The 16,687-nt window shown below is 48.3% G+C and overlaps 1 protein-coding gene across 46 annotated transcripts in view; it reads right to left on the bottom strand.

Annotated features, from left to right (window-relative positions):
* Positions 1 to 16,687, bottom strand: part of LRRFIP1 (LRR binding FLII interacting protein 1) — a 141,166-nt gene that overhangs the window by 47,891 nt on the left and 76,588 nt on the right. For 9 of the 46 annotated variants that reach the window (XM_086720067.1, XM_086720068.1, XM_086720029.1 and 6 more), the window contains exons 3-7: positions 12,799 to 12,816; positions 9,663 to 9,710; positions 8,116 to 8,160; positions 7,502 to 7,582; positions 4,667 to 4,705 (exon numbers count right to left, since the gene is read on the bottom strand). The exons of 13 other annotated variants lie outside the window; for them this stretch is intronic. In XM_086720067.1, the coding sequence (XP_086576193.1) occupies positions 4,667 to 4,705; positions 7,502 to 7,582; positions 8,116 to 8,160; positions 9,663 to 9,710; positions 12,799 to 12,816 (231 nt within the window). The remainder of the gene's footprint in view (positions 1 to 4,666; positions 4,706 to 7,501; positions 7,583 to 8,115; positions 8,161 to 9,662; positions 9,711 to 12,798; positions 12,817 to 16,687) is intronic. 24 more of the 46 variants (XM_086720035.1, XM_086720050.1, XM_086720040.1 and 21 more) reach the window with 9 other exon arrangements.

The raw sequence follows: 16,687 nt of genomic DNA, 5'->3' as shown, positions 1-16,687 counted from the left end.
TTCTCATGGGGGTAGATTCTCTGATTAGCTTCTCTTTCTTTTTTTAATGTGTGTTTATTTTTGACAGAGAGCGCGGGAGCAGGGGAGGGACAGAGAGAGAGGGAGACACAGAATCTGAAACAGGCTCCAGGCTCTGAGCTGTCAGCACAGAGACGGACATGGGGCTTGAACCCATGAACTGCAAGATTATGACCTGAGTCGAAGTTGGATGCTCGACCAACTGAGCCACCCAGGCGCCCCTCTGTCTTAGCTTTTCATTCATCCTGTCTTCCAACTTTATTTTTCAGAGTGAAATCTGAGGATGCATTTCATGATTTCCTAATTTGTCCTCTAGAAAAGAGAATGATTGGGACCCCACCTCCCTTCTCTCCTCACCTCTGCACCCACGTTCCACCAGCCAAAGCCTGGCCTATCTCAAATTGCTCTCATTCTATAAGGATGTTTCTTCTGATTTAAGACAAGAGCTGTTACATGTCAGAGGCCTGACCAGCTCTCGAGATAGAAAAAGGAAAACAGTGGGGTGGGGGGTGGGGCTCCTTCGGTTGAGCGGCTCAGGTCACGATCTCATGGTTCATGGGATCAAGCCCCGTGCTGGGCTTTGTGCTGACAGCTCAGAGCCTGCTTGGGATTCTCTGTCTCCTTCTCTCTCTGACTTTCCCCTGCTGGTGTGTTCTCGCCCTCAAAAATAAATAAACGTTAAAAAAAATTAAAAACAAGGAAAAAGGAAAGCAGTCCACAGAACTGGTAAAACCAGAAGGAGACGCCAGGGGGTTGTGGAGGTGAGTCCGAATTCCAAATCAATGCTCTATCTTGTGACCTTAAGCTGGTTGCTTAATCCACTGACACCTCCACTTCCTCAGCTGTTAAAAATGTGCCTAGAAATACATACTTTAAATTTTTTTTTTTTCAACGTTTATTTATTTTTGGGACAGAGCATGAACGGGGGAGGGGCAGAGAGAGAGGGAGACACAGAATCGGAAACAGCCATCAGCCCAGAGCCCGACGCGGGGCTCGAACTCACGCGAGATCACGCGAGACCTCGCGAGATCGTGACCTGGCTGAAGTCGGACGCTTAACCGACTGCGCCACGCAGGCGCCCCGAAATACATACTTTATAAGGCCACTGGGAGGGTTAGACCGGATTAAAATGAGTATCCCGAGTGCCTGAACTGTGTGCCGACAGGATGGCTGAGTGAGCGCCTGTGGGAGGGACCCAGCACCCACGAGGAACGGGAGCCTTGCCCACGGGGTCGGGCATCAGGAGACCGGTTGGCAGGTATTCCGCAGCTAGACATTAATGAAGAATAAAGAAAGGGGTTTCCAGACAGGTTACAAACCCAGGTTCATGCCATCCTGACTATAAAACTATGTATTTACTTTTGTTACAACTCAATACCAAGTCAACTTGAAGTTTCTAAATGAAACAAAAGGGTACATAGACATCCCTCAACTTTAAATTTCAAACCTTGGGGCACCTGAGGGGCTCAGTCAGTTAAGTGTCTGATTTCGGCTCAGGTCATGATCTCACGGTTCGTGGGTTCGAGCCCCGCGTCGGGCTCTGTGCTGACAGCTCGGAGCCTGGAGCCTGTTTCGGATTCTGTGTCTCCCTCTCTCTCTGCCCCTCCCTCCCTTGCCTCTCTCTCTCTCTCTCTCTCTCTCAAAAATAAATATAAAAAAAATAAATTAGAAAACTCTGTGAATAACATTAAAACATTTCTGGAATAAATTTGATAGGCAGGAATTTTACTCAATCTAATCTAATCTAATCCCTTTCCCCACTGACAGGATTTTCTGATATGGAAACATGTATCAAGGACTTGGATACCTTTCCTATCTGCTTAGAAACTCATTCCTGGGAAAAATTAATGTAACAAGAAAGGCTAACATCAATCAATTTTTCATGCCTTTTCCTTTACTAACAAATAAAGTAAAATATATTACATATATGAACCCTCTGGCTTTCCACTGCTGCTTGTGAAATACATCCTTCCCCATGCGAGTTCTTCCTTCTGGCCTTCTCATTTTCCAGCACGGTGTGCAGCCCAGAGCAGAGGGCTGTGAAGGGCGGGAGGGCAAAGGCGCCCCTCATTGTCACCATTTCTGTCCTAGCTTTCCACGGCCGTGCAGGAAAAACTCCCCCTTCAACAGCTCTGTGGAACACCCACCCTTTCTGTTGTAGTGGAATTCTGCCGTGGGGAGTATATTCCTAACGAATTCTCCAATCCACAGAGCTCATGGACACCTCTATGGCGAAAAGTACTTTGACCTCTTTAAAAAAAAATTTTTTTTAATGTTCCTTTTATTTTTGAGAGAGAGAGAAAGAGAGAGAGACAGAGCGTGAGCAGGGGAGGGGCAGAGAGAGAGGGAGACACAGAATCCAAAGCAGGCTCCTGGCTCTGAGCTGTCAGCACGGAGCCCGACGCGGGGCTCGAACTCAGAACAGTGAGATCACGACCTGAGTGGAAATCAGATGCTTAACTGACTGAGCCACCCAGGCGCCCTTAGACTACTCCGACTTCTTAAAGAACACACCAACCTTTTCCTCTTGGCTAGTTTTTATGGTGGGGCTGTTTTTATGTAGCAGAACAGGCTAAGGAGAGTTGAAAATTAACCTAACGCATTGGAATAAAAAGTCCATAGACGGGACACCAGCTTCATTTTAAGTCAGGGCTCTGTTTAACTTTCTTTGCTCTACAGGGCGAATTTTCTTTTCTTTTCTATTTTACTTTTTTTAAATGTTTTTTTTGAGAGAGAAAAGAGAGACAAAGCGTGAGTGTTGGAAGGGCAGCGGGAGGAAGACAGAGACTCGAAGCAGGCTCCAGGCTCCGAGGTGGCAGCGTAGAGCCTGACGCAGGGCTTGAACCCGTGAACCGTGAGATCATGACCTGAGCCAAAGTTGTTGGACGTGTAACTGATTGAGCCACCCAGGCACCCCTACGGGGCGATTTTTCAACACCCTTACTGTGCTGACCACCTGCATCACGGTTACCTGGTGTGCATCTTAGGACCACGGCACCCTGACCTAGGCAGCCATCAGAGCACCTAGAGCTGGGGGCTGGGGAAGTGTGTTGTGATTAAGCTTCCCAGGTGGATCTCACACACAGCAAACACACACGAGCACTGCTATCAGAGAGAACAAAACACAGAAGACATCCACAAATCAGCGTTTTCTAAAAGAGTGTAAGATCCAAGCATAAACGTCCCGTCGCAGCCAATTATTCCAAGGGAAACGTGTGATTAGTCCCAATGCCAACAGCCACCGTGCCGGGCTATCAAAGCAGCGCCCCTCACGTGCAAGCATGCGGAGGGCAACGGCTGTCTTTTCTGATTAATGGTGTTAGATTACTTTTACAGTGAGTCGACAGACAGATCACGTCCAAGGGTATGGGAGATGGGAAGCAAAAGAAGGAAGGCAAAATCAAAACCCTGAAGTGCAGTGTTTGAGGCACTCAACTGAGTTTGAAAACAGAATGAAAACTGAAAAATAAAAATGAAATCGGAAACGTGTTTCCGTGTCTTGCTAACACACGTAGCCATTCGTTCCCCCAGGGACTGGCCCTGACAAGCAATTTGCTTTGGGTTTAGAATGAGAAGGCTAAACATCTAGAAATCTGCTGCTGATGTGCTGAATGGTGGAGAATGGAAGAACTACGAGGACTGGTGAGGACTGAGGTCACTGTTAAGTGCTGTGGGACGCTGTGTGAAAGCCCTTCCCGAATCTAATCACGTGCCCCTGGGCTTCCCACGCTCCGTGGCGGATCCGTCCCTGTCCCTCGACGGCTCCGATCCATAACCAGCAGCCCAGCAGGAGGCTCGGGGCTCACCAGTGCTACGCAACTCTATGGCACTATTAAATTATCGTCTTAGAGGCAAAAACACGTTTTAAAATCAGTGATTTGGTAAGTAACTTTGAAATGCGGTAGAATGAATGAAGCCCAAAATGCTCTAGAAAAAGTCCTAAAAATGAAGCCGTGTCTAAATTGCTACAATCCCTTCAGTACGGAAATCACTTTATTGGTAATTTCTGGCGAGATGAAACTTCTCTCCTTTTTAACTTGTCTTTTAAATTTACAGGTTTTCAGAAAGCATGAGGTGCAGACAGACGGACGTAGGAAGGGAAAGTCCAAATTTAAATCGAAAGCCTTCGTTTTTGTTACTGGAACAGCACTTTTTGGCAAAGGGGCGGGATCGCACATTTCATTTCAACGGACAGATCAGAAAACGACGGAATTTTCATTAGATAAAGTAACTTTGAACTTAACCTTTGAAAAGCAACGCAGAGGCTTTGGGAATTCCTGATCTGATCTGAGTTCCTTGAAAGCAAGGTGCCCTCCCCCCGACTGGTGCCCACAGCTGTCAGCACACAGCTGGTGCTCACAGACCGCGTGGTGAGTGAGTGTGTTCACGCACGGGCCGACCCTGAGGACCAGGGACACACCCAGGGGGCTCTGGACGCAGAGCGCTCACTCTGGTGGGGACATCTGCCCTCCGGCCCATCGTCCCCCGAGGGAGTCTGGGGGACGGCACGTGTGTCTTTCTGGACAAAGACATACTTGGCTTTGTGGACAAACACAGCCACGAGATTAGTGGAAGCACCATAGGTTATTACGTATCACACAGTAAGTACTATTAGGATCACGCCCCAGCATCTATCCAACCGTCTCACCCAGGCGTAAGGACCCCCATAATCCAGGTCAGGCTGTGGCTGTCGGCGTGCGGATGGAGAGGAAAACAACAGAAAACAGAGTTGTCAAAGATCAGTGAGAATAAGTTAACTCATACATCACAAAACATAAAATACAAGCCAGGTGATCTTGAAATCTTCACAAAATTACATTTTTTTTCAGGACTTCCAGGATCTTGTGTATTTACAAAAGGAACAGCATCAGAATGAAGCCATCATAAAATGCAGTAACATTAAATCAAACTTCCATGGCAAGGGTTGCTGTAATTCACGAAACCGGACTGAGCAGTCTGACCCCCTCCTCTTATATAAGACCTACTCTATTTCTATTAGACAAAAGGGGAACACCTGTATCACTCTCAATTTTTAACTAAGAAAAATGAAAGTCTTAAGATGTCCAAAAATCTAGGTTTGCTGAGAAGAAGGTCCATGCAGACCCCAGGGAGATAACATTTTCCTGTTTGGGGTTTACGTCGCTGTCAGTGATGAATGAAGAAGGCCTACATTTTGAGAAAGTCAAGAAATAAGAGACCTGACCTCTGAACTTTGCAAATGGAGGATTTCAGAATATTAAGACGCATAAACACAGCATGAACTGACCCTGTACAGACAGGGAACGAGATGAGCTTTCTCCCAGCAGCACAGTTGGCCCAACAACCAAAGGCGGTCAGAGCGTCCAGGCCCCAGAGGACCTGGGGACGGATGCTGTCACCTCCTCGCTGCTCTGCGCTTGTCCTGAACCCGTCAGAGTTACGAGGTCTGCCTCTTATCTCCAGGATCCAAGTGCTCAAGTCTGCGGTTTTTAAAGAGTGTTATTTCACGAGATCAGACATATCACGGGGAAGAGCGGTGTAGGAAACCACCCGGCTGAACATGAAAATCCCAACCACGGTTGATTTTCCACTTTCTCCCCCTCTCTTATTCAACGTCCAGGTTGTGGGCCTCTTCTCTAAAATGTGACACCTTAACCAAAAATGCTTGAAATGTTGGCAAAGAACGGCGTCTAGCAAAGAAACGTAACCCATGTAGGTTAAACTCATTGAGAATGAAATGAAGGCTATAAACACCCTAACACTCACTAAGACTGCAATCGTTTTAAACTCCCTGGGGTCAGGAGACTTTCTGAGAACGTTAAGAAAGCGACAAATTCTCTTCCCAGAAAAATGCAAGTGTACCCCAAATCCCGAATACCAAGTGTGGAGGATCAAAGATCTGAAAACGATACGGTGATAGATTTGGATTCTGTGGCCGATTTCTCTGCTGTTCTCTCTTGGGACTGCATTAATCAGGTTTTGCTCTCCCCATTTCCACCAAAAGTCTCCTTGTCAAGGTCACCGACGTCCTCCACGATGCTAAGGCCCTTGGTCCCATGCTTACTGGACCCCTCGCTTCCTCCTGGAAACAGTATCTTCTCTCGGTTTCAAGGGCCGCCCTTCTCCTGGGCCTGCTTACTCCTGTGTCTCCTCCACAGATTCTGCAAACTGAGTTTTGCATTTATGATGTTTTGGTTACATAAAAGTTACTTCCTCTGGCCTCTTGTCAGAGAGAAGGTCTATGAGGAAGTGACGACTGTATGGCTGAGGGGAAAGTTTCAGAGTGCGGAACTCTTGAATAGACCTCACATCTGAACCATTACTTTCTGGCAAAATCAATGCAGATCTGTTTTTGGCACCTGCCAGGGCAGTGACAGTGACTTGCCTGACACCCCAACAGTGTGTTATCTTTATAGCTGACTGTTGTGAACAGCCGACGAAATGCATGCTCAGCGGCCACACAGGAAGTCTAGGGCTGGTGGGGCGCCCGGGTGGCTCAGTCCTTGACCATCCAAGTCTTGATTTCAGCTCGGAACAAGGTCTCATGGGTTTGTCAGTTGGAGCCCCATCAGGCTCTATGCTGGCAGCACGGACCCTGCCTGGGATTCTGTCTCTCTCCCTCTCTCTCTGCCCCTCCCCTTCTTGAGCTCTCTCTCTCTTAAAATAAATAAACGTAAAAAAAAAAAAAAAAAAAGTCTAGGAGTGATACTATAATTTAATTGTTAAGGTGGAAACAAGCTTTCTACTCCATACCGTCCCCAAGTGAAATGGAGCGGCTGCATTGAGGCCTCCTTCTTACCAGTAGTGACAGCGACGGCAACCCTGTGGTGACACCACGGACATGTTCGCAGTCATTTACCGACTTAAGGCACTAAGCAAAACGCAGTTTCTCTGCTTCGCTTCCCAAAGCACGCAATGTTCTCCAGTCTAATTATGAAGGTTTTGGGAATGTTTACGGAAAACCACGTATTCGTCTCTGCCAGCCATCAAGCTGTCAGTGACGAAGACGTTCCATCGCCGCTGACCGAAGGAAAGACTTGGGCGAGCAGACCCGGGTCTCAGGGCTCTGACCTGCTCTGATTTCCCACCAGGTCACCTGCTGCAGTTTTCAAGGAGCTACACAAGAACAGCACTGAGTTAACAGGTGCTTGAGCTGAGATGCACATTTGCGGGGAGCGTGTAGGCAAGCAGGATCCCTTCAGGGCACCAGCGTCGCACAGAGACGACCTAATCGGGGCGTGGCAGTGCTGTGATGCGGAGGGATATAAAAACGTTACGATTTGCCCACGCGGGAGAAAGACACGACAAAAGTGCCCGCGTTTACCAATACTCTTTCCGCACCACAAGGAAACGTGCCACCAGTGATGAGACTTCAAACGAGCGGCTTCCCAGATACTGGTAACAAGACTGCGGGGTAATGGACGCGAAATCTGACTGTGGGGTAATGGACACGAAATCTGACTGCGGGGACACAGGCGGCAAAGGATGTCCACACAGACTGTACCGTGCAAACCCAGTCATCCTGGTTACTGACCCTCAGACTTCCACGACTACCCACTGACATGCGCTCGTCTTCGTCGGAAGCCTAGTGAAAGAAAGGATGAAAACAGCCATGAAGCATAATATAACACGCATAAAAGAAGCCGACGTCCAGCTTTCAGAGGGGACGTGGCCCACGACACCATAGCAGGGCCCCAAGGTAGGTGACTCTGGAAATCTCAGTACACCTGAGCCTGTGTCTTCTCCAAACGGCCCCGTCTGTGCGCCTCTGTTTACAGAGGGCTGTTTCTGGATAATACCGCTTTACGTTAATGTCATTTCTTTGCTGGCAACCTATAAACACGTAGCCTCAGTGCGTATCACTCTCAAAATTATTCATGGGTATTCGATAGCAGAAAGAGCATTAAAACTGTCACGAACATATTAATATTCAGAAGTTTTCAATGCTCCCTTCACCAAGTTAGGTCAACAGGCTAAAAGCCTTTGTTTAGGTAATAGTATCAGTATTAATTTCTTTTATAAGCATCACTAAAATACACACACGCATGCATACAATTCATGTATTTCAGCCACTACAACTACAAATTAGACTTCAATCAAAATGAACACAGTACTAACCGATGTGTTTCTTCTGGATCTACGTGAATAACGCTCACTGTCTTCCTACCAAAGCAAGGGAAGAAACAGCATTAAAGGTCAGGTACAGACAGAGCAGAAGCCTCAGTCCGCTGGTATTTCTGATATAAATGTCACATAAATATTTTCTTTGCTGTCATCAAAGGCTTCAATTAAACCACTGGGGAAGGATGTTCTCTTTGGCCGGGGGTACATAAACACACAAGTAATCTGCATCTTTCATTTTGGCTTTAAAAGCATGTGTTGGGAGAGAGGTTGGGCCTTAGTTTGTCCCTAACCTCTACTGTGTGGTCCATTTAAACTAGTCTACTTTTCCCCCTACATTCAGAACCTTATTCTCTTTCCTTTGGGAATCAGAAGATAAATCATTTCTGGAAAAGATCCAATAAGGGTGTCACCCCATCTACTGTATTTTGTGCATTCTGAGATAGGCACGGTTTTCCACATGTTTGCACATCTCTGCAGTTGGGCGTATATCTTATAAGCAAGGTTTCCCACATTATAATTAGCAGCACTTTTTTCTTTCTCGATGGCATACAAAGCAATGATACATCTTTTAATTGGGTCTTAAGATTTGACAAAAATACATCTGCCTATGCCACAGAAGCCTAAAATGATGGTTTACACATAATGAAGGTTGAAGTGAGTAATTTTTTCGGTAGAGGACATATATACTCTTTATATTTCAAGAACTCTTCTCTTTCACGTTCTATACAGGTGTCTAAGAGAGGAGATAATTTTACATTTCTTTGCATTATTTATCCATAAGGGACAATGACTGTGGCATTTCCACTGGCCAGGCTCTTAATTGCTAAAAGTATGTGATGCTGTCCATGAGGCCATTCAGTAAGGTGTCAAGGACAAGAGGCAGGGGCGGGAACTGAGGTGGATGAATTGAGAGAAGGAGTGGGTCCACGTTCTCCTGGGGCAAGGGGAATGCTCCCCCTTCTAGAGCGTCATGCCTGAGGCACCATCTCCTTCTGAGTGTGCCTGGAGGAGAGTCCTCTGCCCAAGATGATGGGAGGCAGTGGCCCCAGAGACCCCCACAAGCCACAGCTAGCATGCTGACTCCAAGAGTCAGCGGCTACTGAACAGACCAGACAAAAATGCCCGGCCAGGACCATTTCTGACCCAGCTTCACAGGGATGTAAACAATCAGGCCAGACCAGAAGTCCCGGGGAGAAAATCTCTCAGGATTCAATTATGGCAGGGCAGGAATCTATTGCTATAATCAAACCGAATAAGAATAAAATTATAAACCGGGGCGCCTGGGTGGCTCAGTCAGTTGAGCGTCCGACTTTGGCTCAGGTCATGAGCTCACGGTTTGCGGGTTCGAGGCCTGCATCAGGCTCTGTGTGGACAGCTCAGAGCCTGGAGCCTGTTTCGGATTCTGTGTCTCCCTCTCTCTCTGCCCCTCCCCCACTCATGTTTGATCTCTCTCTGTCAAAAACAAACATTAAAAAAATTTTTTTTTAAAAGAATAAAATCATAAGCCACTTAAAGTTCTTAAAATTGTATTCAAGGCCTACCATCCACTGTTCGATGTCACCCCATTTTGTGTCCAGCCCATAATATTTCTATGGACAGAAGGGAAAGAAAATTAGGCAAGAAGTGAAAACGGTAACCACACAAGAAACTGCTCTGACATGCATTTCCAAACCACTGCCCAAGCCACACGCTGAGGGTAACATGCTGGGGCAAAGCAGCAGAGACCAAGGTCGCGGCTCCGCAGGGGAGCGCTCCCGAGCGATCTGCACAGTGAGCCTGTGCAGAGAGACCCCTCGCCCTCCTCACCCCACCCCTCCCAGGGAAGCCAACAGGGCCAGGACGAGGCACTCTGGACCGGGAACTAAAACTCAGCCCAGCAGCCCTTGGGGAAGGCTGTTCGAGCCTGCGGAGCGAAAGAACTCATGCTGTTGCTACAGCAGAATGAGAAAAGCTTCCTCGGTGTGGGGGAGGAGGGAGAGAATGTGTGCTGACCCCTAGGCCTCCAGCTATCTGGTGTCCCCGCTAAATTTAGGCCCAGGAGAATTTATGTTCTTTGGATGTCTTTATAGCATGTCACCGACGCAAAGATGACTTAGCTAAGAGGGCTTGGTGCAGGAAAAAAAAAAAAAAATTTACATGAGCAGCTTATATGTTCGGCATTTTCTTTAGCCAATGTCTGCAGGGTTTAGCTTGCTTGTCTAAGCCACAGCGGGTCAAGTTAAAACTAGGAGAGCGGACTCAGAATGGCTGTTGCCATTACTAAATATAGTAATTCCAAAGATCGGTGGGAGCCCACGTACAGTCTCAGATAATGGGGTTCTGCCTTTCTCCTCAATTTTCCCTCCATTCCAACAGGAAAAGCGAGGAATACCTGACCAAACCCCCATACCACACAACACGTGGTTTTCCTCTTCATACGTGAAAACCTTATAATCAGAAAAAGGAAAAAAAAAAATCCATTGCTGAAAGTAGAAGACAAGTTTTGAAATTGTTTTCCAATTGCCGAAACACGCTGCTAAATTTGGCTTAGTTTCAGTGGATCTTGAGGGGTGGCCAGACTTTCAGTAGATGGCTCTGCGACCGTCTTGGCCCTTTCTCCTCAAGACGGCGGCGGTCTGGAAGAGGAAGACGCTGGAGGGAGAGCTGAAGCAGGCTTGAGCATTCCGCCCGGGGCAGAACCGCAATATCAAACCTACATGAGCCGGGTCTCTTCCTGTTAGTCACTTTCCTTACTTTGATGTTTCCAGCTCAGTTTCCCAGCCGAGCAAAGCGTCAGGCTATCGTGCGTTAACGCTCGCTCCACTCTCACTGCCAAATTCCGTGTTTCTCACACGTGAAATGAGATGCCACCAAACCTCGTCATCTCCTGGCTTAATTACAAGATGGAAAAAAATGTATTTTTTAAGAAAAGGGGGGGAGCCTACATCCGTTCACAAAAATTGTCTAAATTCCGAAAGAAGCTTGTATTATCCGTCTCCCTATTTTCTTCTGCCAGTTCTGTGCCTGTATCAGCAAAGGCACACCGTCTACTGCTGTCTTTTGCGATGATCATGGTGGCCTTATAAGTAGCTCTATGACTGTGGCTACGTTTCCATGTCCCTTCAGGGAGGGAGAACACCCCCAGAAAGAGCTAGGTGCCCCCAGCTAGCAGTTCTGATGTTAGTGAGCAGGCCAGCACAGCAGCGTGCAGAAAGCGTACAATGTTTCAAATGTAAACTACTATGATTAGCCAGTGAGTCATGCGCAGGAAGCAACAGCCAAACTTACAAAAGGGGCTTGACTTTCAGAAATAGCTTTGATTCAGGAGAAGAGAAACTGTCGCACAGAACAGCCAGATGGGCTGAGAGATGTTTACTGCCTCCTTTTCCTCTTCTCAAATGGTAATAAGGAAAGCTTTCCCTCCCTGGCACATATTTATTACAAAAATGTACATCCGCTTTTGGAGCGGGGACTTCCTGAACTCCTTTCTAGTTTACTCTGTGTACAAATTAACATTCTGACAAAGTTCTAACACCCTGTCCCTGGTGTTGCTGAGAAGATAAAAGTGATCTAGAACTAGAAAGGAATGAACCAGAGTGGAAATTAGCAGGTGGAGTCTCTTTCCTCGGTTCAGGGCGATTTGTTACAATGAGGGTTCCCCCTTGCCTTTTACTTGTTAAATTCCTACGGAGACTCTGTAGGTATGTTTGGATCTAGCTTCAACATCCATTGCAATTACTCACCTGCTTTCTTCCCACCAGGTAATAGTTATGCAGAGTGGGGATGGGGAGCAGGACACAAGGGCAGTCTGATATCATAGCAAAGGACCCCATGGGAGGACTTTTTAAATGGACTGTGTTTAAAAGGGCTTGTTCTAACCTTTGAAACAGTCATCTTACTTTGATTTTCTTACCTGCTCTAAAAGATAACCATTCTTCATCTATAGACTAAATACATTTATGAAAAGCAGCTATTATGGTTGTCGTAAGTAACAAACTAGGTACATTTACAGGAAAGGCTCCAGTATACACACTCTGGATTCCCACTCACTCCATCATCATCACTGCATCAGGAGCCCCTTACCTGGTTGTTTCCTACTGTACTCTCTGCACCTGGCCTGCTAGTGTATTTATCTCTAACCTTCAGCTGGTTCTATGAAGGGCTAGGGAACAGAGAGGCACGTTACTATCCTGAATGTTAGGGGTGGACGGCAGGTATATTTTAAGCTCTTGGATTTTACTGTTGTATCATTTTCTTTTTTGCTCCGATTTTTAAATCAATATTTAATACTCTTTTAGTGTACGGTAATCTGCATGGATATTTAAATTTTTTTCTAATAAAATTATATGGAAGGATAATCTCTCCTTAAACAGCTGATTTCAAAGGTTTCCCACATCCTGAAATGTGATTTTACTTTGCCTTAGAATTTTTTTTTTTCAAAGAAGTAATTTTCTAATTTGAGAAAAGCAGAGACGAGGAAAGCCTTCTGTGAACAGACGTGTGTCTAATGATGGCTTTTTAAGGGGGTATAAATAGCGACTTTGGCATTTTGATCAAACCAATTCATCAACAAAGCAGTCAAAGAAGCAGTAACAACTTCTATTTCAATGAAGGGCATTATTTCTGAAAGGTGACCAGGCCCTTGGCAAGGAAAAAACTAGTACATGCAATTTAGAAAACAAAGAAGAAAGAGCCTACCTTTTGAACCTGATAGATCTACAGAGAAGGGCAAAAGAAACGGGAAAAGAAATAGGAAATCCAGTTACAAAAGGAGAAACATCAGAAAGAAAGGTTCTGTAAGTACCTGGAAATGTGAATAAAAGTCATACTGGGGTGGGGGGGCTGAATACTGGTAAAATACGAATTGAAAAATGTTTGAAGTCTCATCGAAAGAAATCTTAATTTCCTGACTCATTTACATTGTTTTAGGTACAATGGGGAGACCCGGGCGCACACACGGATCCCTGCGAGAATCCGGTTAGCATTCCAACGCACGAGTCTGCAGAACCCGTCACCATCAGTGGGGAAGAGCACTTCGTCTTCAATTCGAAATTTCTTTGCACAGCGATGAAAGTTTAACTAGAAAGCACAGAAACCGGATTATAAAGTCAACCGGTCAAATTCACAGATAGGAAGAAAGACGCTTTCCTGTCCTGATTCATGCAGACAGAAACAGAATGCCAGGAAAGTTACGGCTCAACCGAGCGATCACTAGAAGAGAACTGAAATACACATTTTAAAAAGCCTATTATGATGCATGGACATATTCATTTGCTCCGGGTGTTTCTCCTCAGGGTGTCCCAATCACTAGGTGAGGCGGAAATAATCTGCTTCATTCACTCGTTTGCTCACTCATTCATTCACAGAACAAAACATCGGCCAAGTCACGCTTTATTCAAGGCTTTATTCAAGGCTTTATTTGTGGGGGAGCACGGATGAACATACTCAACGTCATGACCACGTGGAACACAGCACTCTCCATGAAAGTCACTAGCAAGAGAACATCACACCAGGGGGGGCACGTCTCACCATCTGTCTTCTCTTAGCGGGGGTCCTTATGTGAAATAGAAGGTTCCCTAGGAGTTCCCAAAGACTCCCCACATCTTATTCTCCCCTGATGAATCCATTAGAAAGGACCTCAGCATCCTTCTAAACAGCCCCCAGCACAGTGAACAGGGGCCACAGTCTCTCACCATCTGCAGGGCAAAGAACTGTGATGGGGGAGTGTAGGGGCTCTGCCATGGGGTGGGGGGGCTGGGCTGGCCTCGGTGGGGTGGTCCCGGGAAATCCCAGCCAGCTCCGAGGCCCCCGTGTGGCTCCAAACACAGCCTGCCTCCGGAACTCCCAACCTCTGGCACCAGCTTCCCGGCTCTCCTGGCCCCCAGGGACGGTCACTTCTCCTCCCCCTCCCCCTCCCCCTCCTCCCCCTCCTCCTCCTCCTCCCCCTCCTCCAGGGACTCACAGGCTCTGTCCACCTTCAGTGGATCTGCGCTCCCTCTCAAGGAAACCCTTTCTGGCCCAGCTCAGAAACACCTGTGTAGAGATACATGGCTCGGGGATCACGCTTCTCAATTCCTTACACCAGAATATCAACCTTCCTAGTGGAACGCTGGCCTTCCAAAGCATATTCATTTCCACTTAACCAACAACTTAAAATGCCAGTACCCCGGGCTATCAGATTGTATAACCTCAAATTGTGTTAGCGCGGTCTAAGAATAGTCCGGCCCAGAGATGTGATATGCAAAGGGCAGGCTGGGGAAGTGCTGTCTGTACACCTTCCGAAATCCCCAGACTCCGCTAGCTTGCCTCGTCTGTCCCTCCAGAGGTGCACACAAACGCTCATGCGTGCACACGCACGTGTCCGGTCCCCCGCCCCAGGATCTGGCTCAAATGCAGAACAGCTACTGCTTCTGTGCTGTCTGTAAAACGCTAACAAAGTTGCCTATTCCGTTTATTATACTGGGCTTCTAAGTCCACACCGATGAAAAAATGACCTCCAAGGTTTGCCTCTACTTGTGAAACGACCAGATTGTGTACGTCTTCTCTTCCCCCTTTGCTGTGGTGCCAGCCAGCTCGCAGACAACTTTCATCCCACGGACACTGCCCTTTGTTTTTGTTTTTATCGTTAACCACCTACCTGATCTCGAGGTAGAGAGCACACGCGGAGGACCGCGGCTTTGCCGCGGTCAGATCTACACATGAATCTTAGCTCAGCCACCACGGCTGTGGGGGAAAGTGTCCATTTTCCTCACCTGTACATAAAACTCGGGGAGACCCCCTCACACACTGTGACACTACCCAGGTGTGTGTGGACTGCCCCGGACCAGGGGCTCCCAGGATGTCCCTCCTGGTCCCTTCTGCCCTACCCCAGTTCTCTTTGACTAGCAAGAAAATACACATCTATTTTAGTTTCAACCTTTCAACTACCCTCTTCGAGAAAGCAAACTTTAAACACCAGTGCTCTCCTAGTTCAAACACCTTACGTTTCTGCCCGCATAATTGTCACTCGGATGGGTCAGTGCTGCTGCTGAGCCAACCAGGTCAGTATAAACCGCAGGGCAGACCAGGGGGCCTCCCTCCACGCTCCACCCCTTCCTTGACCTGGCTGTCTCTGTGTTCTGCCCACCCCCACGTGCCCCTCCTTCATTCAGTGTCCCCCCCGGCTGCGTGGACCAGGGTTAGCTTCTCATTTCCTCCCTGACACACGGATAATTCACATCGTGGGAGCCGGTCATCAAGCCTGTGACTGATCCCAAATAAGAGTCTGAGTTCAGCAGAAAAGGAATTGTTGAGGTACCTTCACTCAATCACTGTGTCTGTGAGATCACATAGGGAGGAGGGGGAGCACAGGTGAATGATGTCTGTGAGATCACACGGGGAGGAGGGTGAGGCCACACGGGGAGGAGGGTGAAGTCACAGGGGGAGGAGGGTGGGATCACATGGGGAGGAGGGTGAGGTCACACGGGGAGGAGGGTGAGATCACACAGGAAGGAGGGTGAGGTCACACGGGGAGGAGGGTGAGGTCACACGGGGAGAAGGGTGAGATCACACACGGAAGAGGGTGAGGTCACATGGGGAGGAGGGTGAGGTCACACGGAGAGGAGGGTGAGATCACACGGGGAGGAGGATAAGAACACATAGAAAGGAAGGTGAGCACAGGCAAGTGATGTCTGTGAGACCATATAGGGAGGAGGGTAAGATCACAGGGGGAGGAAGGTGAGATCACACAGGGAGGAGGGTGAAGTCACACGGGAGGAGGGTGAAGTCACACGGGGAGGAGGGTAAGATCACACGGAGAGGAGGGTGAGGTCACACGGGAAGGAGGGTGAGGTCACACGGGGAGGAGAGTGAGATCACACGGGGAGGAGGGTGAGGTCACACGGGGATGAGGCTGAGGTCACACAGGGAGGAGGGTGAGATCACATGGAGAGGAGGGTGAGGTCACACGAGGAGGAGGGTGAGGCCACACGGGGAGGAGGGTGAGGTCACACGAGGAGGAGGGTGAGGCCACACGGGGAGGAGGGTGAGATCACACGGAGAGGAGGGTGAGGTCACACGGGAGGAGGGTGAAGTCACACGGGGAGGAGGGTGAGGTGACACGGGGAGGAGGGTGAGGTGACACGGGGAGGAGGGTGAGGTCACACAGGGAGGAAGGTGAGATCACACGGAGAGGAGGGTGAGGTCACAAGGGGAGGAGGGTGAGGTCACACGGAGAGGAGGGTGAGGTCACCCGGGGAGGAGGGTGAGGTCACACGGGGAGGAGGGTGAGATCACACGGGGAGGAGGGTGAGGCCACATGGGGAGGAGGGTGAGGTCACACGGGGAGGAGGGTGAGGCCACACGGGGAGGAGGGTGAGGTCACACGGGGAGGAGGGTGAGGCCACACGGGGAGGAGGGTGAGGTCACCCGGGGAGGAGGGTGAGGTCACGCTGGGAAGGGAAATTAAGAAGCTAGTGTCCACCTGAGGCACTTTCTCACAAGTAAAGCCAAGCTTTCCCGCTGGTCTTCTCACAACTCAGACCCACACTCGGGGGACCCGCTCCCAGGCCTGAACGTGCCTCTGCTGTGCGACTGTGTGAATACCGAC

The sequence above is a fragment of the Puma concolor genome, chromosome C1 (assembly GCF_028749965.1).
Source record: "Puma concolor isolate L17-30 chromosome C1, mPumCon1.1.hap2, whole genome shotgun sequence".
Classification (NCBI taxonomy): domain Eukaryota; kingdom Metazoa; phylum Chordata; class Mammalia; order Carnivora; family Felidae; genus Puma; species Puma concolor.
Note: the sequence above shows the minus strand (reverse complement) of the source record. Positions and strands in the feature narration are given on the sequence as shown.